The sequence below is a fragment of the Gadus macrocephalus genome, chromosome 20 (assembly GCF_031168955.1).
Source record: "Gadus macrocephalus chromosome 20, ASM3116895v1".
Classification (NCBI taxonomy): Eukaryota; Metazoa; Chordata; class Actinopteri; order Gadiformes; family Gadidae; genus Gadus; species Gadus macrocephalus.
In genome coordinates, this window is record NC_082401.1 from 2,932,099 (window position 1) to 2,958,323 (window position 26,225).

The following is a 26,225-nucleotide window of genomic DNA, read 5'->3' on the forward strand; positions in this document are numbered from 1 at the left end:
AGGGACATGACCCCTCAGACAAGGTCTCTAGTTTCCCTTCAGACCAGGTCTCTAGAGGGAGGTATCCCCTCAGACCAGAGGGATGCGTCCCCTCAGACCAAAGTGACGCGTCCCCTCAGACCAAAGGGACGCGTCCCTTCAGACCAGGTCTCTAGACGGACGTGACCCCTCAGACCACGTCTCTAGAGGGACATGACCCCTCAGACAAGGGCTCTAGTTTCCCTTCAGACCAGGTCTCTAGAGGGAGGTATCCCCTCAGACCAGAGGGATGCGTCCCCTCAGACCAAAGGGACGCGTCCCCTCAGACCACGCGTCCCTTCAGACCAGGTCTCTAGACGGACGTGACCCCTCAGACCACGTCTCTAGAGGGACATGTCCCCTCAGACAAGGGCTCTTGTTTCCCTTCAGACCAGGTCTCTAGAGGGACATGTCCCCTCAGACAAGGTCTCTTGTTTCCCTTCAGACCAGGTCTCTAAAGGGACGCGTCCCCTCAGACCAGGTCTCTAGCATCCCTTCAGACCAGGTCTCTAGACGGACGTGACCCGTCAGACCAGGTCTCTAGAGGGACGCTTCCACTCAGACCAGAGGGACGCGTCCCCGCAGACTAGGGATGCACCGAATATTCGGCCACCGAACATGTTCGGCCGAAAATGGCCCAAAACATAATTTTCGGTTTTGCCCGAAGGAGTAAAAAGGCCAAATAAAATACACCGAACATTTAGGTTTAAGTACTAATTCATCTGTTGTATAGTCATATTATTATGCCATGAAACAAAAAACACAACTATTTATTACAAAAAAACTACCGCAGGAAGGATTTTACTTAGCGCTCTCGAAAACAGCTGTTCGGGGGATAACATTTGAAGGTGGGACGTCATGACACAAAATTTCCCGGGGTTGGTCTGTCTTGGGTGCTGAACTTAGTGACGGAATTTGACGTGAAAGCCTTGCGTGGTTTTCGAGGAAATCGCTGTGATACAATCGTCCCAAGTTTCAATCGACCCGGCTCTCAGAAAAAAAGTGTGCGCACTGAGCAGAAAGAAATCTGCGCACACTTCATGCAGCAAACATGTCAGCAGTGTGGAAGCATTTTAAATAGGGATCGACCGATATATCGGTCGGCCGATATTATCGGCCGATATTCGCGGTTTTTACGTGTATCGTATCGGCCGATACGCGGCTGATTTTCGCCGATTTATTTATTTATTTATTTATTTTTATTTATTTTTTTTACTTGTTCTACCTCACCTGTTTTTAATATTTGTTAAATATTGTTCATCTACTTGTTCTTACTTGTTCTACTTCACCTGTTTTTACTATTTGTTAAATATTGTTTTTTATATTGAAGTTCAATAAATGTTCCTTAAAAAAATATAAAAAAAAAATAAAAAACAATCGGCTCAAGAAAATCGGTATCGGCGTATCGGCGTATCGGCTAAGGCTGAGGAAAAAATATCGGTATCGTATCGGCCCTAAAAAAATCGGTAGTGTGTGACAATGCTAGAAATATGACCAAAGCCATGGAAGACAGCAACCTTAAAGGCATACGGTGCATGGCCCACACGCTTCAACTGGCCGTCAACGAGGGAGTGTTGAGTCAGCGCAGTATAGCGGATGTAATAGGCCTATGTCACATTTCCTGCTTCCGGAACGCGTAGTAGGGTAAACCAACTTCCGGTCGCGTCTAGCAGCAACAACAATGGCAGCTCCCGTTCGCAGTTGTTCTTGTAGTGTACCGTGTTGCTCTACATCAGGACGTATACAGCCATACCTCACCTTCCACGCTTTCCCGAAGGACAAAATAAATCTTGGTTGAGATTATTTATGTTTGCCCAGTACTGTCCTAACGTGCGAGTGATTCTAGACTGCACAGAAATCAGGTGTGAGGCACCCTCATCACTCACCCTCCAGTCTGAAACATTCTCCCACCACAAGAATACCAACACCTTCAAAGGTCTGATTGGCATTGCTCCATGTGGAGGTATCACCTTAATTTCTAAGCTGTACACTGGTTCCATATCAGACAGAGAAATCACACAGCAGTCAGGAATCCTTAGTCTACTTCAGCCAGGAGATGCATGCATGGCTGACAAAGGCTTTGTCATCGACAAGATGCTTTCTGAAGTTGGGGCCACCCTCATAATGCCGCCATTTAAAAGAGGCGCCAGGTTCACCAGTGAGTATCGCCCAACTTAGAATTTTGGTGGAGAGGGCCATCAGAAGGGTCAAAGAATATCATATCTGGGACACGACCATTCCTCTGACTCTTTCAGGCTCTGTCAATCAGCTGTGGGTAAATTGTTGCTTGATGTTTAAATATCAAGGTCCTTTAGATGTGAAGGGTGATGTCCCAGTGTTACACATTAAAACACACATGACGTCACATGACTATTTTCAAACGTTTATTAATGTTCTTTGTTTACATTTAGCAGAAATAAATAAAAATGGTGTGTGTGTGTTTGTGTCCGTCCTCATCGTCATCGTCATCCGCTTATCCGGGGTCAGGTTGCGGGGGGAGCAGCTCAAGCAGGGGGCCCCAGACTTCCCTTTCCCTTTTTTTGTGTCCGTCTGTCCTTTTCAAATGTTTATTTAATGTTCGTTTCCAGTTCTTTTTTTTTTAAATATAAATTTTCATATATACATATTTACATTTAACAGAAAGAAATGAAATGTTCTGTGTGTGTTAGGCAAGGCTACTTTATTTATATAGCACTTTTCATACACAAGGCAGACTCAAAGTGCTTCACATATAAACATTGTCATACAATAAAATAGATAAGTAAAAGAAAACATATGCAGACAAATGAGTAAAATAGAAAGTTAAAGGCATTTTAGTATTAAAATAGAAAATAAAGGCAAAGTTAAAAAAGCTTTTTAGAAAGTGCAATTTATTTAAGATGTAGCAGAAAGCTAATGCAAACATAAAAGTCTTCAGGCTTGTTTTAAAGGTGCTCAGAGTGTGTTACCTTAAACAAATGTTCAGGAATGTTCGTTTCCAATTCTTTGATTAAAATATTTAAATATATACATTTAACAGAAATAAATAAATGAAATGGGGTGCGTGTATCCCTCGGCCATATTTACTTGGCATTCAGGAGGTATGTGTCCATGTATGTGTTAAAACAAAACACCTAACCCAAACCTTGGGTTTCCTGACCACAAGTTGGTCATTGGGTTCCGGGCGAATCCCCTGGAGAAAAAAGAAAAAATATGTCAGCACATAAATCATATTGTTAGTGTAGCAACACTTAAGTCAGTGTCGCGTCCGTCTATATACAAGAACTTAGAATACTATTATTGAGTAGACTATACAGGATGTTTGGCTAGGCCTGAGGTATACACATAAACCTGTGTCCTTGGTCCACGACTGCAGAACACTGGTGCACGACAGAGGTGTTGGCACGCTTTTCTCCCCTGTGAAGTGCTAGTCATGTGTCTGGAAGAGCAGATATAAAACAAAACATGACAATCTGCAACAGCAGACATGAAACAAAACATTACCATCTGCAACAGCAGATCTGGAGAAAGAGAGAGCATTTTGGAACAGCAACAAGAAACAATAATAATAAAAACACACAGACTGAACATGCAACTGAATCTGTGAAGGTCTGAAACCATGCTCTAGGCTATCCATTATGCTACATATTACGAGGTGGGCCTGTTGTTTAAATCACAAAATGTAAATCTAATTAAAGTGGTCAGAAAGGTAGGCCTAAGTAACAGTCCCATTGATTCACAAAAGACTATGAAAAGCGAGATAGAGTTTGATTTCAGACTCAGGCCTGACTTCCTAGCACTGTAACCTGCAGGGTGTGAGGCTCATCGTTTTTCTTCTGGGAACAGTAGCAGTTCGCCCGAACTGCTACTCTCCAAATTAACTAAATCTGACACTGCAGTAAGAGAGGGAAAGATTAACACACCATACAGCAAAATGTATGGGCATTGGTAGCCTATGACAGCCACCCAGCCACTATGTTCTGACAGTAGCCTGGAGCTAATCTGACATACTATCGACACTTACATGTACGGTAGGCACTGGCAGTGCCTACCTACCTATACCTAACATCTTGGGGTTCGTCAGGTAGTTTCAGAGACACTCAAACTAAATATGTATTCCTACCAGTGTAAATAATATTTTGCGATTAATTTAAAAGGATACGTTTTAACTGATGTATTACACTGAGTGTTATCTGTCACAGTCAAGCTACACAGTGACAACAGATTTGAAACACTTACCTCTGTAATTAAAAATGTACTTCTCCCAGAAGAACTTATATCCTTTGCGTAGTTTAGATGTTTCGACACGTGAGTGCTGATTTACGATCCTTACGACGTCTTCGTAGGACATTTAGGTAGGTTGGAGAGAGACTTGGTCCACAGGTATCGATCTGCCTCCGCCATGTTAAACAGCTTAGCTAAGCTAAGCGGAAGAGCAGTTACCCTACTCGGCGAGCTTCTTCCGGTCTTCAATTGTTCCGTGACATAGGCCTATTGCGACCGGCAGGAAAATTGTGGGCCATTTTAAGCATTCTCCGCTTGCCTATGGGCGCCTACAAGCAATCCAAGCGCAATAGTGAATGCCACCAAAACGTCTCCAACAGGATGTGTGCACAAGGTGGAACAGTACGTATTACATGCTTGAAAGCCTTTTTGCACAAAAGCGAGTCCTGGCTACATACATTGCCGATCATGATCTCCCCGCGACATTCAGCGCATACCAGTGGGTATTAATAGAGAACATTCTCTCTCTCCTTGCCCCCTTTGAGCAGAAGGAGATAAGCTCATCGGGTGCATCTGTGGCAGACGTTATCCCCTTACTTGCGGCATTAAAGCGTCTTTTAGGCAAAGAGGCTGAAACAGAGCACTGAGTGAGAACAACAAAAAGTGCGCTCTTAGATGCTGTGAACACTCGTTTTAGCCAGGCAGATTCCGAACCGCTGTACTGCATCGCGACAGTACTTGATCAAAGATATAAGGATCATTACTTGGATGCGGGGAAAAAGCAGCGCACAAGGGACATGATACAGGCTGAGTTGGATTTGGAAAAGCCGCTGTGTGATGGAGACGGTCGTGTGACGCACAGCGCAGCAGAACAGGGAGATGGTGTTGAGAAAAAAAGGGCACGCACTACAGATGATCAGCTGCGCAAACCCTTACTGTCTGACATGTTCGAAGAGATTCTCCAAGAGAGCAATCCAAAAACCAGTCAGAAGAAAAGCTCAACAGCTGGATGCTTTTCTATCAGATGTCCCCATCCCCAGGAGCAATAACCCTCTCGGATATTGGAGGGCCCATCAAGGCCGCTTTCCCGACCTGGCAGAGATGGCACGCAGGTTAGCTATTTAGTAAAATGGAATTAAATATGTTATTCATAAAGTTCTTGTTAGGCTATATATTTTGAACTATTATACTATACTTAGTGTGGAAAAATAGAAGCCATATACCAGCATTCAAAAATGTAATTATTTCTTAAGCAGAAAAGAAAAACATGCCGTCATCTATTAAAAATACAAAAAAAAAATACAAAAAATGGATAGCCTCCAATGTCGATGCTATGAGATAACTTTTTCGATTCTCCGTTCCGATCCTATATACTTGTCTGCTCCATGCACAAGCACCGATAGCGAGACACTGTTTAGCGCTGCTTCTCATGTCATCGATGAGAAGAGGAACAGACTTTCATGTGACAAAGCAGAAAAGCTCATTTTCATCAAGAAGAACCTGCCACTTTTCCTGAAGTAGACTTAATTTAGTTTATTTAAGTTGCCTGTTATTTAAATTCACTGTCAGAAATAGGGCACTGCACCCCCAGCCCCCACCCAATTTTTATTTTATCCAAGCAGTTGTTAATGCACTTTTTTTGTTGTGAGCATACAGAGTAAATACAGTTAATTTCTTGTTTAAGGCCAATTTAAGGGGGGCTCAAAGTTGGCCAAATAAAAATATTTTGTTTTACTCATTTACTTAAAGGTATATTGTTCATAAATTCTTCTGCTGGAATGTTAGAAAACGTTGAGTATTGAATAAATATTTTGCATCAAATTTGTAATTGATTTTTTTTTATTGAAAAGCAAGACAAAAAAGTTTATAAAGGACATTTAATTGTTTAATTTATGCAATGGTGAAAAATTAAACCAAAATGAACATCTGTTTCAGCATGTTCGGTTTCGGCCAAGAATTTTCATTTCGGTGCATCCCTACCTCAGACCAGAGGGACGCGTCCCCTCAGACCAGGTTTCTAGCGTCCCTTCAGACCAGGTCTCTAGACGGACGTGACCCTCAGACCTGGTCTCTAGAGGGCCGCGTCCCCTCAGACCAGAGGGACGCATCCCCTCAGACCAGGTTTCTAGCGTCCCTTCAGACCAGTTCTCTTGAGGGACGTGTCCCCAGAGTCCAGGTCTCTGGGGGGATGTATCCCCTCAGACCAGAGGGACGCATCCCCTCAGACCAAAGGGACGCATCCCCTCAGACCAGGTCTCTAGCGTCCCTTCAGACCAGATCTCTAGAGGGATGTGTCCCCTCAGACCAGGTCTCTAGTGTTCCCTCAGTTCTCTAGTCAGGTCCTTAATGATAACAGTAACAAGACATCAGGTCCTCTCACCTCCCGTTCCCTCTGGCGCTCCGTCTCCGCCGAGTCCAGCCGTGACCCGAGGTGGAGACACTGCTGACGGAGTCGATTTTGCTCCTGGCTGACGTGGTCACTCACTACAACACAAACAAACGCAAGTCCCTCACCTTCAGGCTCGGCGTTCATGTTCTCATCAGGGGACCTCACCTCTCTCTGCAGCATTGTTTTTGTGCAGGGTTTGTGTGTTCATCCGGGCCCTCACCGCTCTATTTAGGGCTGTTTCTTTGCAACTTTCATGCATTCGTCAGATCATCCTCACCTCTCTCTGTAGAACTGGTTCTGTGCATTGTTCATGTGATCATCAGTTCATCCTCACCTATTTTTGTAGCTCTGGGGCCGTATTCACAAAGGATCTTAGGGCTAAAAGTAGGTCCTAACTGGCGGATTTAGGAGTAACTCCTAAAAATAATGGGCGTGTCACTCTTAAATTTAGGACTCCTAACTTTTTTCACTAAGAGCAATTCACAAAGTATTTTAGGCCTAAAAGTAGCACCTAAGTCTAGGAGAGCTTAAAAGTCCTCAAGAGGACTCCTAACTCAGTAAGACCTATTCACAAAGAATCGTAAAATGCCTGCGAGACGAAATGTTAGGGTATTAAACTTGTTGTGGAGTAGTGCGCGATGCATTAACATCCCCGACTAACAGGAATAATCCGATTAGTCCGAAATAAAATGTTTGGCCACACTACGTTATTTAGCAACAGGGGAAATGCAACTTTGCAATGCCGACGATTTAAAAATATCGCAACCATCAGTCAGCCGTGCCATAAACTTTCCTTTGGACATTCAACAATTACACAGGATCAAAGCCAACTTCATGGCACTTGCAGGTATGCCCGGTGTGGTCGGTGCTATTGACGGGACGCACATAAAAATAATTGCGCCATCAGAAGACGAGGACGTGTTCGTCAATAGGAAGAAAGTGCATTCCATCAACACGCAGGTTGTTTTTGATGCAAATTTTAACATAGCCTACTGGATGTTGATGCAAAGTGGCCTGGAGCTTCAGCTACCCATGATTCGCGCATTTTAATGGTGTGCGGTCTGAGGCAGCTTTTTGAGATGTACCAGGTGTCACTTGCTGGGTGACAGTGACTATCCATGCAAGACGCGGCTCTAGACACCGTGGCTCTAGACACCCTACCTCAATCCACAACCGGTCGTGTATGTTTGTGTGCTCTAGCATATATGGAAGAAATCTGTAAACAATAATAAATATGGATTCAACTAATAAAAGGCATCAAAGAGCCAATACGATATGTTTTACGCATAGGACTAAGCGTAATCTGCGTAATCACTTAGATGGTCCTTACGACGTCTTAATGTTGTGGAGAGCAGTGGCGGCTGGTGGTTTTTAAAGTGAGGGAGGAAGGACTGCGCGCTTGGTTGCCATTGGCCTGCTTGTTGGTGTATGGTGGCATAAGAATGTGAGACTCAAGTTGTTTCAGGGTGTTTTGGTGAACTACAAAATAGCAGGGAGGGAGTTATGTGAACAAAATGTATACAAAGCCACCAGTGGCATCACTGTAATTTGAGAAGGAAAGGATGCAAAGCATATTAGTCAAATCAGGCCTACTATTGATTTGTAAAAGTAAATCAAAAAATCTGGGCCTATCATTGGGCCTATTTTTGCCCTCACTGACTGAAGTTATTTAGCTATGTTTAATTTCAGTTACAATTGCTTATAATGCTACCAGTAAGTCATGCATACCTAGCAAACCATGTAGCACTCACAACACTGACGTTGCCATTACTTCTGGTGACCTTGATTTTGGGAAGTGGTCTACCTCTTTCTTTGGTCGCTAACTTAGCACTGTAACTGAATGAATGGAATGCTTTTTGTAATAAGACGTTAACAATGTCCTCCGTTTCCAATGTTTCCATTGTGCATTTAGGATCTCGCTATCGCAGATTTCACTTGCTCTGCGTCTCTCAGATTGAGCACCGCGGCAATGCAGACCGGGTTTGCTATCGACAGCGTTGCCAGATTGGGCAGATTTCCCGCCCAATGATAATCTTTCCAGCCTAACATGGTTAAAAGTAGCCCAATTGGGTGGGAAATCGGACCAATCTGGCAACACTGCTCAACATCCAGGGATCCTGCTTATTGGTTCATAGCGCAGACGGATAGATTTTTGCGCGAATCAGACCCCTTAAGGTCCCACCCACTCAGAGGAGGATTTTCCTCCTCTCTCCCATTGAAACCCATGTTATCCACCGGCCGCCAGTACTTTCGGGGAAATGAATGGGAGTCAACGGAGGCGAACGGAGGCCGTTCCTCCCTGAAATAATTGGCGATAGGCGATAGGGGGTGCTAATGTCCCTTTACCCAGGGAAACTAACATTATATATTCAAAGGCAATAAAGTAGTCATATTTAAGGGCATTAATTCATTACAATAGTCTGGGCAATCTACATTTTTTATTCTCAACAATGTTAGGGAGGATCTTCCTCCCTCTCCTCAATGGAGAAGCCTCCACTGGTGGAGAGAGGAATTGGGCAGATGAAACGTCGGTTTCATGTCCTCCACAGCGAAATACGCCTCACCCCAGAGAGGGCAAGCACAGTAATCACTGTATGTGCCATTCTACACAACCTCTGCAAGCGGAGGAACATTCCACAGCCAGACGATGATGATGATGAGATGATGATGATGTCGATCAACATGACAAGGAATTTGGCCGTGTGGTACCGAGTGGACAGGCATTTAGGGATCACTGTGAAAACACATTTTAGGTAAACACCTTGGCACAAATCAGTCAACACTTAGGTAGTTCATAACATTTATTTTCTTTTAAATTTTACGCATTTTTATTGTTTGCTTTCTCTCTCTCTTGAACGTGCAGGCTACAACGTCATTATCGTGGTCTGCACAAAATTCTCATCATGCGTGTATTCTGCTAACTGCACTATAACTACTTAATAGGAATTCATTTCTAGCCTAGGCTATTTCCTTGTTTTTCTGTGATTCAGTGGGCTCGTCTGAACAACCAATCACCGAACTGACCGCTACTAAACTCGAGCACGAGAATTGACGTAATCCATAGCAACGGCGCGTCACTCTTAGTTCACTCTTTGTGATTTATCCTTAGTAAGAGTTGGTCTCAGCGGCTTTGTGAATAACTTTTAAGAAAAAACTCCAACGTAAAATGTTTTAGCGCGAGTTAGGAGCACTCCTAGCGGTAAGATAAAATGCTTTGTGAATACGGCCCCTGGCTCTGTGGAGCATCTCCAGCAGGTTGTTTATGTGTTCATCAGTTCATCCTCACCTCTCTGTGTTACTGGTTCTGTGGAGCGTCTCAAGCAGGTCGTTCATGTGTTCATCAGTTCACCCTCACCTCTCTCTGTGTTACTGGTTTTGTGCAGCGTATCAACGAGGTCGTTCACCATCCGAGGCAGGAACTCTCTGAGCTGCATGACCTCCGTGGTCAGCCTGTCCAGGTCTCCTCTCCCCACTTTGACAAAAACTTCCTGGAAGAGGATCCATGATCAGTACGTACATACATACATACATACATACATACATACATACATACATACAGACATACAGACATACAGACATACAGACATACATACATTAGACCTTTGACCTTATCAATAGCAATAAAGATATTAGATCATTAGTCACAAGTTTGACCTCATCATTAGAAATAAAGATAGATCTATAGTTCAACTTTGAGCTTATCAATACTAGTGCAGCTACTAATGACACATTTTCTAATGACTAATCTTTAGACAAATTTATCGATTAGTCGACTAATCTAAATGACTGATGAAAAAAATCAAGGGTTTGTTATTTCATTGTGTCCATTTTATTGGTTGCAAGGGGGTGTTTCGCAGGGGTTGCCAATTAGTTGGCCGCTGCCAGGGCTCCAACAGGGAATCTGAAGTTCAGAATGAACCGGGACATGGAGGAGAAAGGGATTGTTTCCGGCTTGCGGTTCATTATGGAATTCAGATTCCCCGTTGGTTGGGGACCGCTGAATTGCAGTGAGCCGTTTGAGACGGGAGAACAAATATGAATAGAAAATGCATTGCCTGCAGAAAATGCGGTGAGTGCTGTAGTACAAAGTGAGGTTGAAAATAAACAAAGTGAGGTTTAATAAAGCCACAAAGATTCAGACAAAAAGAAACATTGAATGGCTTAAATCAAGTGAAGGGATTTGAACAGAGTTCAAAAGACTAAATGGAGTAAACTATGTAAACATGCACACTAGGGCCGAACGATACACCAACTCACGATTCGGTTTGTATCACGATTTTTGATCCACGGTTCGATACATCCCAAGATTTTTTTAAATTTAAAAAGCATTTTATTTCAACAACACTTATATAACAATTAACTTAATGTAACATTTAATAACAAATAATTTTGAACACTGAACATAAAGAATACTATTAAAGTGTAGCTAAATTAATAAATAAATAACCAAAGATTGCAGTTGGAGGATGCTTGCAGGTAGGCAAAAACCCTCAACTAGTTTGGTGGTTCAGTCAAATATCCTATTAGCGCTTCTTATTAGGCTATTTAGCTTAAAGGTCCCATGACATGCTATTTTATGTATTCTTTAATATAGGTATTAGTGGGCAACTAACACAGTATTCAAAGACGTTCCCGAAATTCAGCCGTGGTGCAGTTACAGCCACTCCGAGCCAGTCGCACATTGAGCTTCCCCCAAATGCGCTGTTTCGGTGGGCGTGTCAAGGCAGGTCAGGGAGGAGGGTGGGGGTGTGGCCCTGAGCGACGGAGAAATTTGACGTCGACGAATTTTTGACGTCGACGCGTCGACATCATCGACGCGTCGCTACAGCTCTAATGTATAATATGGGTTTCTAAGAGCCATTGTGATACATCCACCGTAAACCGAGCGCATGGTACCGTGGCTACAAGCTGCTCAGGGCCAGGTGATAAGATATATTATATATTATATTATATAGATATCTATGTATAATATGGGTTTCTACGAGCCATTGCGATACATCCACCGTAAACAGAGCGCATGGTACTGTGGCTACAAGCTGCTCAGGGCCACACCCCCCACACCCCCGAATTTCGGGGACGTCTTTGAATACTGTGTTTGTGGCCCACTAATACCTATATTAAAGCATCCATAAAATAGCATGGCATGGGATCTTTAAGAGTTCACACAGCTCCAGTTTCACTGACTGACTGTGCCCAAAACAATGTAGTAATTACTCTTAGCCTTTTTCATGTTAGCAGCATTGTCTCTTAAAACGACATGGACCTTATTTTTCTCAATCTTCCAGCCATGCAGTATCTCCTCCATGGCGTGCGTGATTGCATCAGCTGTGTGCGATCCCCTGAATTCACGTGCATGTAACACTGCTCTCTGCAGTGTGAAGTCAGTGTCCACCCAGTGCGCAGTCAGGCTCAACAGAGACAGCGGACGATGGTCTGAGCTCCAGATGTCGGTGGTGAAGCTTATAGCATTTGCCTTCTCCACGTGTGCGGCAATACACTTTTTAACCTCTTCGTGCATCCGGGGTATAGTTTTGTCTACAATGTAGTGGCGGCTAGGAATAATGTAGCGAGGTTCGAGGTGCTCCATTAAGCGTTTAAACCCGACATTACTCACCACCGACAGGGGCTGGTCATCAAGCACAATAAACTGGGCTATCTTTTCTGTTATGGCCATTGCCATTTTGCTGTCCCGTGGTAGTTTTTCACGTCTTGGAAAGCTTTCGGCCAGTGTGGGTTGCTGAAGCGAGCCAGAGGCTTGTTGCTTCGCCTTGCTGCTCTCGCGAAAATCCTCACGTTCTTTTTTGTGGTGTTTTTTCAAATGTGCGATGAGGTTGCTTGTATTGAACCTTCCCGGTTCTGTCCCTCCACGGGACACTTGCGCCTGACAAATGTTGCATTTAGCTGCAACGTCTTTGTCCGAGTTTACGGTAAAATACTTCCACACAGCCGACATCACTACACCTTGCTGCAGGCACACACGTTGTCGTTGTTGATCACGTGGGCTGTGCATGCTGGATCAGAGACGCTCTTCTTCCGCGGCCGGCACCAACGTTAATTAAGGGGCATTACCACCTACTGTGTTCGAGTGTGATCAAACCAGAGTCACCTATTATAGAAGTCCTGGAGCGGTAAATGGACAGCTTATATCGGAGCGCTTATATCAGAGTTTTTAGATTCAGTCCGATAAAATCCGATATTCACTTTTTTGTCTGATATCGGACTGATTTCCGATAACAATATCGGATCGGGACATCCCTAACAATATTATAACCACATGAATAACGTTGGTAAGAAACCAAACCGTTGGTAAACCGGTTGAAAATGTAGCAAGTTATGGTTATTTAAAAGGTACATGTACCACTACCAACACAATGTTATGGGTGAGCAGCTGACTGGCAAGATGGCCGCAAGTTCGGACGTTCTAGACGCCGCCGTAAAACATTTCTATATATCTACACACGTAGGTGAAGGGTTTTATTTTGAAAACATTGCGAGATACCACCCAAAGGCTGTTTAGAGTAAAGGGGCACTGTTAAGTATTTTAAGAAGCTGCATTACCCTCACATAGCCACAAGGGGAGCAAGACCTTATTGAAGGCTGCTCCCTCCACAGAAGGCAGCACCTTTAGATAGGTGAAGAAGCCGAAGCCATTACGTCACCCCGGCCACGCCCACTGCATAGGCCACGCCCACTTGACGTCCTCTATCGGAGGACGTCAAGTGAAGAGGCCAGAGATCAATAGGTAGACAGCAGAGAAGTAGATCACGGTATTTACCTCTCCACGCGTTAGATACGATTCCCTCCCTTAAGCTTCATAGTTTACCATACCGAAACATGCCTACTTTATAACAAATAAAGTGAGTTAAAAGCAACCCGGGATTGGACTATTTTCTTCGAAGAATGCTGCAATAGCACGAAGATTTTGTGTGACAGCTGTAGGGCTGTAACGATACTAGAGCTGTAGTGATGCGTCGATGACGTCGACGTGTCGACGTCAAAAATTCGTCGACAATTTTCGACGGAGAAATGGACGAAAGTCACAATAAAAGGAAAATGTCCGCGCACGAAATCATCAAAGGTATGGAAATACTTCAAGTTAAGTCCCAAACGGAAAGGTGTTGTGATTTGCACTCTTTGCCAAATGGAGTTGGCATATCACAAGAGCACGACAGCAATGTTGGAGCATCTCAAACGAGAAAGTATCTCATGCGCATGAGAAAGTATCTCGTTCGCACGAGAAAGTATCTCATGAGCATGGGGAAACATCGTGCGCATATCACTGGCAGTGTGTGTGTGTGTGTGTGTGTGTGTGTCGTCAACGAGTAGCTGGACGAGCGAGGAGAGCGAGCGATAGCGTGCGTGTCAGTCTAGTGAAGTCATGAACGAGTCCGGTTGTGTTTAAGAATAAAATACCCAGCCTGTCAAGAATCGGTGGCCGCTTCATTCCATCATATTCCGACCTATAAGCAGACTCACTGTTGGTCAAAGTTAAGGGTCATGCCCCCGAGAGCACATCGGACCTGGAGGGAACGTATCACCTGTGCTCCTCGGTCTGGGAGCCGACAGCAGGAAAGATGTAACTAACCATCTCGTAGTTGGAGGCGGAGCGCAAGAGAGTATGCGCACACATTTTTTTCATGTCCCTTTACGGGTTCCGTATTAAATAAAGTATATTATTAAGAATTTTTTGGTATTTATTTGAGATACATTAAGGTTTTTATCAATCGAGCAACAGAAAAAAAAAAAAAAACGTCCAATTGGTCATTAGATTAGTCGACTAATCGATCAAATAATCGCCCGATTAATCGTTTGATAAATAATCGTTTACCCCCAGCCTTAAACGATACACAAACTCACGATTCGGTTTGCATCACAATTTTTGACCCACGGTTCGATACATCCCACGATTTTTTTACATTTAAAAAGCATTTTATTTAAACAACACTTATATACCAATTAACTTAATGTAACATTTAATAACAAATAATTTGGAACACTGAACAGATTTGAACAGAAAGAATACTAAATTAATAAAGAAATAACCAAAGATTGCAGTTGGAGGATGCTTTTTGCTGGTAGGCAAAAACCCTCAACTGTTTGGTTGGTTTAGTCAAATATCCTTATTAGTAGGGATGGGCATAATTAATCGATGCTCGATAATTGATCGTTAAGAAATGCGTCGATCAATTTATATTGTTATCGATTAAAAGGACGTTGTGTTGCATACTGTGAGTCTTGAAGCATTTAATTTAATATAACCCTGCCGACTGGTGGAAAGTGAATGGAAGAAGGTTCCCCAGGCTGTCAAAGTTAGCGCGACAATACCTCTGCATCCCCGCAACTTCGGTCCCGTCAGAGCGGGTGTTTTCTGCTGCTGGACTGACAGTTACAAGGCTGCGTTCGCGTCTGACCCCCGAGCATGTTAACATGCTTATATTCCTAAACAAAAATATGTAGGCTGGAGTTACTGTATGCTATGGACGACAGTCACCACCGTATGTGAGTCGCTCTTTTCTTTCTTAATGTGTTGACTCTCGCTCCGCTTGGTGCCTCTTGGAGTCGTTACATTTTGCCAAAACTGATATTTTAGCAACAAGTCCAGCCTTATATATGTTCAATAAGGTATTGCTTTTAGATAGACTAGTTCATGCAATTGTTTGTAAATGGGTGGCTCATCTTTTTGTTGCGAGCCTTTTCCGCGCGCCGGCTGCAGGCATTATATGTCGGCCTTCCCCCCCCCTTTTTTTTCATAACAGTTATACAGTTTAATGCCCACTTTTAGCCTACTGCCTTTGTTTGATTATTGTTGTCCGATAAATTCGCTACTTATTGTAATTGGAATAGGCTACAGATTTAGTCTTGTTGAATCGTTTCCAAACCTTTAAGAGCGCCTGTAGGCGCATTGTTCGGACTTTACGAGCGCCGCATAGGCCTATAACCTATAATGCCTGTATTTATTATTTTAAAACTGTTAAACAGTTGTAGGTCTTCAAGTTAACTGTATTGTATTAATTTTGGCCCATACATTATTGTTGGAATAAAGATTTAATTGATAAAAACATTAGAAAAAAAACATAGAAAAAAGTTAATGATTAATCGATAATTGATCGATAACTCTAGCGATGCTCGATCAAGAAAATTTCTTCAAATGCCCATCCCTACTTATTAGCGCTTCTTATTAGGCTATGTAGCTTAAATAATGACATAATCAGGCCGCATAGAATGCAACATGTTGAATAGCCTAACTTTCAATAGATGGGGAAAACATGAACGTCTTAACATGAACGTCACAATAACGAGGCATAGTGTTACGAGTAGCATATGTGTGTGTGCGAGATTGGCAGTGTGCGTATGCGTGTGTGAGTGACGTCAGCGAGTGAGTGGACGAGCGAGGAGAGCGAGCGGTAGCGCGTGTGTCTAGTGAAGAAGCGAACGAGTCCGGTAGAATAAAGTACCCAACCTGTCAATAATCGGTGGCCGCTTCATTCCGACCTATAAGCAGACAAACTGCCAGTCAAATCACACAAAACACTAGAGACAGGATCACAGAGAGGCAATTTTTTTCACGCTTGGCCCACTCTGGATAAATGTCGTTCATATCGCATATGAGGACTTCGACGGCTGTTAAGAAATGCAATCCTCCGTAGCCACGGAGAGCTGTCATCACAGAGAGGGCATCTCGTCGCATACTTACGGCATCGATAGGAGGGGGCGCTGTCAGCAGACTATTATTTAGACAATTATTAGCACATTTCAATCGGACAATTTGACCGGAGTTAGAAAGGGCATATCGCGCTTCTGCCTTCTCACACCGCGAGACAGGTTCGTGGCTTTGAGTGTCGCGATTTCCACGATCTCTTACCGCGGATGAACGAATGGCGGCTCACTTGACCGCAGTTTACCAACGTCCGCAGCGGTCTTCTTCTTTAATGTATCTCCTATTACACCAATAAATTGGGCACATGCTGTATCATTGCTGTAGGTCGGGTTGACGTTTAATCAATTTTTCTTCATCAAAATAATATCTGACTTAAATTTGGTGAACGGCATTTCCTCCTTTGCAATGTTGTATGCAACATTACATTTTATGATAATTTCGGATTCTTCCGAGGACCTGATTACTTCTGCCTGCCTCTGAAATGCAGCTGGGAGAGGGGCCACTTTATCTACACATTTGTCACGGCATATTGTATGCTTTTTGGACATTTAACGTTTTGATACGAAACGCCGTTGCCTCGCCTACGAATGCACTATTACCGGCCATATTCTGACCGCACTCCCGACAGTAAATGCAGTGCATTGCATTCCGTCCTTTGTCGTATCTCAGCCAGGGAAAATGTGTCAACCAGTCATGTCTGAAAGAGTAAATTTTGGGCTTTGTAATTTGAGTCTCGGGGCCGGGCTCAATCTCAGACTCGGTTGTCTCCTCTGGTTCCGAATCTAATGTTATCGCCGAAGGACCGGGGCCAGTTGGCATCTTCCCAGGGACCGTCGCCGAGGTCTCAAGTGTCTTGGCTGGATTTCTTAATGAAAAAGCTTTCAATGTTTCTACCTCTGTTCATTTTCACTCGTTTTGTCGTGTTTATTTTATTTTCTGTTTCATTTAGGCGACTCTGGCGCTCAGCCTGCTCAGGTCGATCGCATTTTTTGAACTCGCACTTCGAGCAGTGAAAAAGACGACAGCCAATCAGAGGCAAAGAAACGCCCTGAGCTCTGTCTCTTATTGGTGACAACAAATCAGGCGACCATAGAGAGATGATGCGCTTGCGCAAAAAAATTCACCCGAGCAGCGTCAGGTGCACCAGTGCGACCTTTTTTTTTGTCGCACTATTAAATATTTTGGTCGCACTCTGGAGCCCTGGTACGGTCTCTAGCTCATTGTCTTATGGGTGTGCCAAACTCTCTGGGCGGGCCAGGCAGAGTAAGGGGAGGAGCTCAGATGCTTTGTGACGACATACCTAAAGACATTCCAAATCAGCTCGCTTGAGCCTCAGTTTTTTCAAAAGGCGAGCAGAACAGCTAGTGCTCGTTTTACACCAAACGCAAGTTTTAGCCACTGGGGGACCATAGGCAGGCTAGGGGAACTCATATTTATGTTAGAAAACCTCATTAAGTGAGATTTTCATGTCATGGGACCTTTAAATAAGGACATAATCAGGCCGTATAGAATGCAACATGTTTAATAGCCTAACTTTCAATCGATGGGAAAAAACATGAACGTCTAACATGAACGTCGCAATAACGAGGCATAGTGTTACGAGTAGCGTATGTGTGTGCGCGAGAATGGCAGTGTGCGTATGCGTGTGTGAGTGACGTCAGCGAGTGAGTGGACGAGCGAGGAGAGCGAGCGGTAGCGTGTGTGTCTAGTGAAGAAGCGAACGAGTCCGGTAGAATAAAGTACCCATCCTGTCAATAATCAGTGGCCGCTTCATTCCGACCGATAAGCAGACCAACTGCCGGTCAAATCACACAAAACAATAGAGACAGGGATCACACAGGCAATTTTTTTCACGCTTGGCCCACTCTGGATAAATAACGTTCATATCGCATATGAGGAATTCGATGGCTGTGGAGAAATGCAATCCTCCGTAGCCACGGAGAGCTGTCATCACAGAGAGGGCATCTCGTCGCATACTTACGGCATCGATAAGAGGGGGCGGCAAATTATTAGCCAATTTCAATCTGACAATGACGAGTTAGAAAGGGCGTATCACGCTTCTGCCTTCTCACACCGCCAGACAGGCTCGTGGCTTTGAACGTCGCGATTTTGGTTTCGATACGCGTATCGTTACAGCCCTTATGCACACCATTTGAAAAAATCTGGTTGGAAACAAATAAAGTGACAGCTGAATGAAAAGCGAAAGCATTGCTAAAAATGCAGAAATGTTAAAGGAATTGAACTAAAGAATCTGAAAGGTCAAATGTATTGCCCTGCACTGCTGAAAAATCGGAAAGGACAAATGTATTGCAGTGCACTGCTAAAAAACCTGGAAGCTGTAATTTAAAAACGGACTACACTGAATAGCATTATATTTAGAAGCAAAGTGATGAAATACATTGTTACAAAAGCTGGAAGCTAATCTGTAATACTGTCAAAGCTGGAAGATAGTAGTATTAGTAGTAGTAGTAATAATGGTAGTAATGGTAGCAGTAGTAGAAGTAGCTGAAGTAGAAGTAGTAGCTGAAGTAGTAGTAGCTGAAGTATTAGTGGTACTAGCTGCACAAACGATATGCCTTATGAAAGGTATGGTAATGATTGATACCATGGATTTAGAAAGAATTATAATAATAATCCCGCCATTCTTTTTTTAACCCAGCCGAAATTGTATGTACATAATGAGCATAATGCTCATTTTTCCAGCCTTACGTTATTAATATTAGTCTAATTGGGCGGGATAATTACCCAATCTGGCATCAGTGCTTGCACGTCCACGCACTCTAACCTCAGCGTAAATCAATGAGACCAACTGAAAACAAGCCGACATGGAATTTAAACTGTGATTTTGAAAAAAGTATAAAAGGTAATCGAAATTCAGTTTTCAGATTATTGAAGATACAAGTGTGTTAATTTGTTAAACCTTTGAACTAAGGTTAACGAAAAAATATTGACCAAGTTACGAAGTCTGAAGTAAGTGTCAGATAATGGGCGGCACTGTCTCTGAGAAAGATCAGCGATATGCAGTTGGTAAGACATGTTCCAGTGACATTTCAAGAGGAGGAAGCATTAAACATGTAAACATCGGCCACTGCCATCGGTGATGTCATCTTATTTTCCGATTGGCCGATGGCAGTCAACAACGCGAATATCGGCCGTTACCAATGTTCGTCCGATGCATCGGTGCATTCCTAAGTTTAACAGCATTGGGACTTTTAACTACACATGTATCACTCCGCTTTACAGGTGTTCTCATAACCGTTAATGTATTGACGGTTCATTATGTAGCTTTGCACAGCAAATATGCAAATGTTTCCAGGCATAGCATTTGAGTGGAATTACGAATGGTCGTCAGAAGAGGACAGGGCTCCGAACCGGTTCAAGGAACGAAAACGAAAACAGAAAAACAGAATTTTACGAGGAACGGAAACCAAATGGTCTTCAACTGTTCCGGAACAGAAACGTTATTCTGAAATCCCCAAAACCGGTTAATAAAGGGTTTTTTCGTTCTCTATATAGCCTATAAAATTTCACAAAAGCATAGCCTATTTCATGAAAAAATTAAAATATTTCCGGTTGCCGCGTTCACTTCGCCGCCCGCTAAGCTCAGTTGTCACAAATTCCCACCACCACCCTGGCGAGAGGCGATTTGGAAGCAACAGTTGCACTGAGCTCTATTTTCAACAAAGGTAACGTGAGCTAAATTAACCGAGTCCACTGGGGCTGAACGATTTCAGGAAAAGATCGAATTGCGATTTTTTCTGGCAGATATTGCGATTTCGATTTTCTTCACGATTTTCTTCAAATCAAGCTTCAGTGCAATATTCACAATGTACAGTAATATTTACAAACATGACATCATACCATTAAAAACATTACATGCCATTACTCTAATATAAGAATGAAAACTAAAGTTAAGAATTGATTTTAAATATATTTATTAAGAAACATGCATATAAACTAAAGTCCTTGACCAACTGCAGTTGTTACAAATGAACTAAAAGAGCCATCTTCGACTGTCTTAACTTAGAAAAGTACTACTACTTTTTAGTTGTTTTTTTAAGGCGGTCAAAGATGGCTCTTTTAGTTAATTCGTGCATTAGAGTATAACAACAAAGGGAGAGACGTCGGAGAACCCAACACAGTCTATTCATAATATTGTAATGACCACGGAAGAGGCAGTGAATGAAGTATTGAATAGACAGAGATTTATGAGATAGGTCTACCTAATAAACCGTTGGAACACACAAGACCGGAAACATAGCAACGCCGGTAAACAAACCCAGAGAAGCCCAATCCCTATGAGAGCTCCCCGCGCTACGGCCATCCGGAGGCGCAGAGCTTTTGGCCGTGATATTATATATACAAATATTATATTATATACTATTATATTATATATAGAGCTCCAGGAGTCGCAAACGGCAACATTCACTTTCTTCTCCATGCTGCAGTTCACCCCGGACTGAACTGCACCGAGTTTGACGGTTGAACGCTGATTGGCTGTTACGTTACACATGTGACTCAGTGGCCACGCTGTTGAACGCATGTTAACTAGGGATGCAAATTATCGAGTAATACATTAATCGATAGTTGTTTCATCTTATCGATCGATTAATTGATAAGCGGCAATTTTTCTGAGAAGCTGAATTTCCTTCTGAATGTGACACATCTCATCTCATCTCATCGTAATCCGCTTATCCGGGGTCGGGTCGCGGGGGGAGCAGCTCAAGCAGGGGGCCCCAGACTTCCCTTTCCCGGGCCACATTGACCAGCTCTGACGGGGGGATCCCGAGGCGTTCCCAGGCCAGTGTTGAGATATAATCTCTCCAACTAGTCCTGGGTCTTCCCCGAGGTCTCCTCCCCACTGGACGTGCCTGAAACACCTCCCAAGGGAGGCGCCCAGTGGGCATCCTTGCCAGATGCCCGAACCACCTCAGCTGACTCCTTTCTAAGTAAAGGAGCAGCGACACATTTGAATGTGACACATTTAGGTGGTAATTCAACGATGTCGTTTAGTTGTTGTACTTTAAAATACTTCCACATATTGTGCATTTGGCGTCTTTGTCGTCATTAACCAACTTAAAGTGGCTCCATACTGCACTCCGTTTTGCCATCTTCATCGTGTCAGTGTCCCGCTTTTCGTTTGTCTTGTGCTGCTTCACTTGTGTTCCCGCGTGTGCGTCAAGTACGTCTGGCGTCAAGCGCGCCCTCACGTGGACGGGTGGGGAATTACGGGTTAAAAACGCGATTAATTGCAAGTAATTTATTTTAATCGAGTAATCTCTTATCGACAATTAATCGATAATCGATTAATTGTTTGCATCCCTAGTTACCATTGTTTTCCAACAAATGCGACATACCGGCTCGCACAGGTTAAGTGGTTCACCATGGTCATTCGGTTTGAATCCGAAGTGCTCCCACACGGCAGCTGTCGCGTTCGCCTTTCCAACCAATTCCATCTTCTCCGTCCAAATCTCAACTATCTCTGCCCTCACGGCGCTCTCATGCTGCACTCTGTGCAACGCCAGGGGTCCGCCTCCATAAACAAAGACAATGCGGCTGACTAGTGACACGTCACGTCACGACACGCAACAACGTCTCCTCATTGGGCTATTAAGGAAGCGAGTCACCAGAGTTTACTCTGGTCATCCAGGGACTTTGATAGAGAGAGACACGACGAAAACAAATAAGCATGCAAATGGGAATTATCGCAGCCGGCAAAATTATTGCGCTCATTTTAATTTATCGTGCGATTAATTGATTTATTGCTCATCGCGACAGGCCTAGTTGCCAATAGGGTTGGGCAATCGCCTACAAGCTTCCATCGTCCGATAGTGCCCCCTAGCGATCGCCGATAGTCGATGCTAGTCGATGCTAGTTTTTTTATTAAAAAAAACTCAACTTTTTTTTTATAAAAAAAATCAGCGTGAGCCTCCACTGATTTAAGTTTCGATACGGCGGTTCCAGCGGCACAGCACATGTGACATGTTCAGTGTTTCCCATACATAGACCATTGTGTGGCGCGGCGCCACAGAATCAACATCGAGCGCCACGAATTGATTCTGTCTTTTTTTTTCTTTTTTTTTTTTTTTAATAACGCGATTTGGAAATCTAAAAATCGTTCCGTCCATTCATCTCTGCATAGCACTCGTTCCCCCTGTCATTCTCACACACACACACACACACACACACACACGGAGCGAGAACGACGATGCTAACACATGAACCCACCGATGTCACCCGTCGCTTAGCAACCGGACACGCTGGGGTTGTTAAGTTACCGGACTACTGAAACTACTACGGAGTGATAATAACAAAGACGTGAATCAGGCAATAAATCCAATTTCCTTGACAGCGGTAAGGTTCGGTGTGCATTAAAGTACAGACGGAGTGGACCAATTGCGAACTACTGCAGCTGCTCCAAGTTAAACCCCAAACTAATCGGAATAAGTACTTATAGCGGACTACACCCCCTATTCTATTCCGCATAGAATTCTATTCCGAACCGATTGAGGTGTATATATATATATGATACTTTTCTATTCCGATTGAGCTGTTCTTCCACATCTATGCAAATCAGATGTGTCCGCATGTAAACGTGGAGTTACATGCACACTCACTGACGGCCGCGTCGCCGTGTCGCAGACGTCAGTGAGTGGTGCGCTGCCGCCGCCCCCCCGCACCACACATTGGTCCTTGGTCTGTGGGAAACACTGCATGTTACACAAAAATGGAGGCTATCTTAGTTAGTAAGACGACAGCAATTTCGCCCATATGGAAGTTTTTTGGATTCAAGCCAAATGAGAAAGGTGAACCTAAAGACGTCAACCAGCCGATATGTCGGCTTTGTAGAAGGATGATTCCGGTGAAGGATTCCCAGACAACAAATTTACATGGTCATTTGAGAGTGCATCACCCGGCAGATCATGCTTCTTTAGCGCCACGTGCCGCGGCCTCCGCTGCTGCTACAACCTCGCAGCAGCCCTCCATCCTGGGCGCCTTCTCAAGGGGAACCAAATACAAGCGAGACAGCCTTCGATGGAAGCAGTGTACCACAGCTGTGACCCGGTATTTGTGTAAAGAAATGGTGTCCTTCAAGACGGTGGAGAAGACCACCTTCAAAGAAATGCTGGCAACGTTGGACAAGCAGTATGAGTTGCCTACGCGCAAATACTTTTCCCAAACTGTCATCCCCAATATATACAATGAAACCAGAGCGTCGGTTGTCACCGAATTAAAATCGGCCTCCTTCATTGCCCTGACCTCAGACATGTGGTCATCTGTGAACATGACGCCATACATGTCTCTCACAGCCCATTATATAAGCAAAGACTGGCAACTGGAGGCGAAGTGTTTGGCCACATCCTTCGTCCCAGAAAATCAAACGAAAGATGTGCTGGCAGACGCCCTCAAAGTCGGCGCTCAAGAGTGGGGCATAGAGGAAGAGAAAATATCCTGCATCACAACCGACAATGGTGCAAACATTATTGCAGCCGTCCGGGAGCTCAAATGGCCCTGGTTGAACTGCTTTGGATATAATTTGAATGTGGCCATAAACAATGCACTTGACGGAGAAAAGGATCACACTAGTCGTGCGTTTGGGGTCTGCCGGGCAATCAACGGCGCCTTTTCGCATAGTTGGCAACGGAAACGGGAGCTGAGCAAAGCCCAGGATGAGCTACAACTCCCCAACCATGCTTTGATTACGGTAGGATTATTCGATTTTATTAGTAGGCTAGTGGTGTTATTATGAATAGGCAAATATTATTATGCAGGCTATTGGGCTAATCAGTCTTATTTTAAAAACAGGACTGTGCAACACGTTGGGGTTCGAAGCAGAAGATGGCAGAGAGGATACTGGAACAGGCCGCAGCAATCAAGAGGGTTTTCGCAAACGACAGAAGCCGCCGTCCCCTGCCAAACCTGACGTGGCAAGATGAAGCTGTGCTGGAGGCAGTGAACAAAGCTTTAAAACCTCTTTCTGACTTTACGGACATACTGTCTGGCGAAAACCATGTGACAGTCTCTTCCTTGCTGCCCACGCTACAATTATTGAAAGACAACGTCTTGAAGGAAGACGACGATGACGTCCGGATGACATCCGTCATTAAAAGCGGGGTGCTGCGGGAACTAGATAACAAATACGACAATGAAGCGTCATTAAAATTAATGCGCTTATCTGCTCTCCTCGACCCCCGCTACAAGGGCGACCATATCGATGCCGTTTCCCTCGACAGCACGAGAGTTCGATTGGAGTCAGAGATGGTGTCATTCTGCAGGAGGCAGACCACCGGACAGGTAAGGGTCAGAGTGGAGGATGTTGAGACGGAGCAGCCAGTGGCACCTATTCCACCACCACCACCACCTAAGAAAATAAAACCTTCCCTGGGTAGCCTTTTGAGAAAGGCGAAGCAACCTGTGACACTCACTGAGGAGCAACGGGCAAACGCAGAAGTAACAGCCTACCTGCAAGAAGATGCACTGGATGGGGACAGTGACCCACTCGCATGGTGGAAGGCAAACGAGAACCGCTTTCCGTTAATGGCCAAGATTGCGAGTAAATATCTTTGTGTATCTAGTTCACCTTCGGAGCGTGTATTTAGCACTGCAGGCAACGTTGTCACGCCACTGAGGAGCTTGTTGAAGCCAGAAAAGGTGAATATGCTGGTGTTCTTGTCCAGAAACCTGTAGGCTATGCACACACTTTAAAATGTGTATTTATTATTAGGCTTTTAGGCATACATTTGGATTATTTCGTTCCTCTGAATCCAAATTAGGTTTTCTTTCGATTGGTTCTACAGTCTGCAATAGTCCTAGCAAATGTTGTGCCCATTTTTATTTTATTTGCTTGAAAATATTTATTTTCATTTTTTAATTTGCGAAATGGACACTTAGACTTAATTTTAAATTGTATTTATTATTATGCTTTTAGGCCTACTTGCACTGAACAATACAATTGGACTATTATTGTTTGTCAGCTAAAGCATGTAAACATTGGATTATTTCGTTCCTTTGAATCCAAATTTCGTTTTCTTTCGACTGCGTTCTGCAGTCTGCAATAGGCCTATAGCCAATTTTGTGCCCATTTCTATTTTATTTGCTCTGCCAGCATTTTTTTTTCGTTTTAAAAGAGTTTTGTGAAGACTTCGCCATCTGTTATACTTGTGTTATGTTCAATACTCAGTTATAATTGTTCTTTAAAAGCGTTTTGTAAGTGGGCCTACATATAGGCCTATAGCCTACTTTGAAACGAATGTCTTATTATTCTGTTCCAAATAAACCCTGCAACCTTTTGACTTGGATGTTTTTATGTGAACGTCAATGGGACTGTCTTATGCACACCGACATAATTATATGAAATTGTCTCTTCTAATATTTCATTAGTTTGATCATATAGCCTGATATCATAAACTCCTAAACATTTCAAAAATATATACATCGCCCCGTAAGCTGTGCGCGCAGCCTTTGCCATTGCGCTGCAGGGTAGGCTAATATGGTGAAAGAAAACACAGGCTTTGAGTATAGTTACACATATCAGTGTTTCCCTTACAAATGAGAATGAATTGTGAAACATTTTCCCCTGCTGAAGCAGATTTCTTTCTATTTAATTCTTCTTTTCAAAGTTTTTCAAAGTGACATGTGCAGCGGGGTGTGATGTAATTTCGCCGTGCGAGCAGAGCGGTAGGTTTCGAGCCTCTCCCCTCTCCTCGTAGCAGTGAGTGAATACGGCAGGTCAGCGCTACATAGTGTGTTTCCACCTGTGCCAGATAACTTCAATTACAATTTGCGGGGCTTTTTAAGTTGTAAAAAAAAAAGCCACCACAGCGCCATTTTTCAATTTTTATTTTTTTATTATTAATAAAATTATCGCCTTTTTATCAGCAACTTGAGACGATCGACGATGGAATCCATCTATCGGCGATAGTCGATAGAATCGACTATCGGCCCATCCCTAGTTGC

The 26,225-nt window shown here is 43.7% G+C and overlaps 2 protein-coding genes across 3 annotated transcripts in view; one reads left to right on the plus strand and one right to left on the minus strand.

Moving 5' to 3' along the window:
- Positions 1-26,225, minus strand: part of hsf2bp (heat shock transcription factor 2 binding protein) — a 110,005-nt gene that overhangs the window by 83,105 nt on the left and 675 nt on the right. For both annotated transcript variants that reach the window (XM_060040526.1, XM_060040525.1), the window contains exons 2-3: positions 9,966-10,098; positions 6,602-6,705 (exon numbers count right to left, since the gene is read on the minus strand). In XM_060040526.1, coding sequence (XP_059896509.1) covers positions 6,602-6,705; positions 9,966-10,098 — 237 coding nt within the window. The remainder of the gene's footprint in view (positions 1-6,601; positions 6,706-9,965; positions 10,099-26,225) is intronic.
- LOC132448855 (E3 SUMO-protein ligase ZBED1-like) lies at positions 23,122-24,956 on the plus strand. The gene is made up of 2 exons (XM_060040403.1): positions 23,122-23,973; positions 24,075-24,956. The coding sequence occupies exons 1-2, from the start codon at positions 23,122-23,124 to the stop codon at positions 24,954-24,956; spliced, it is 1,734 nt and encodes a 577-aa protein (XP_059896386.1).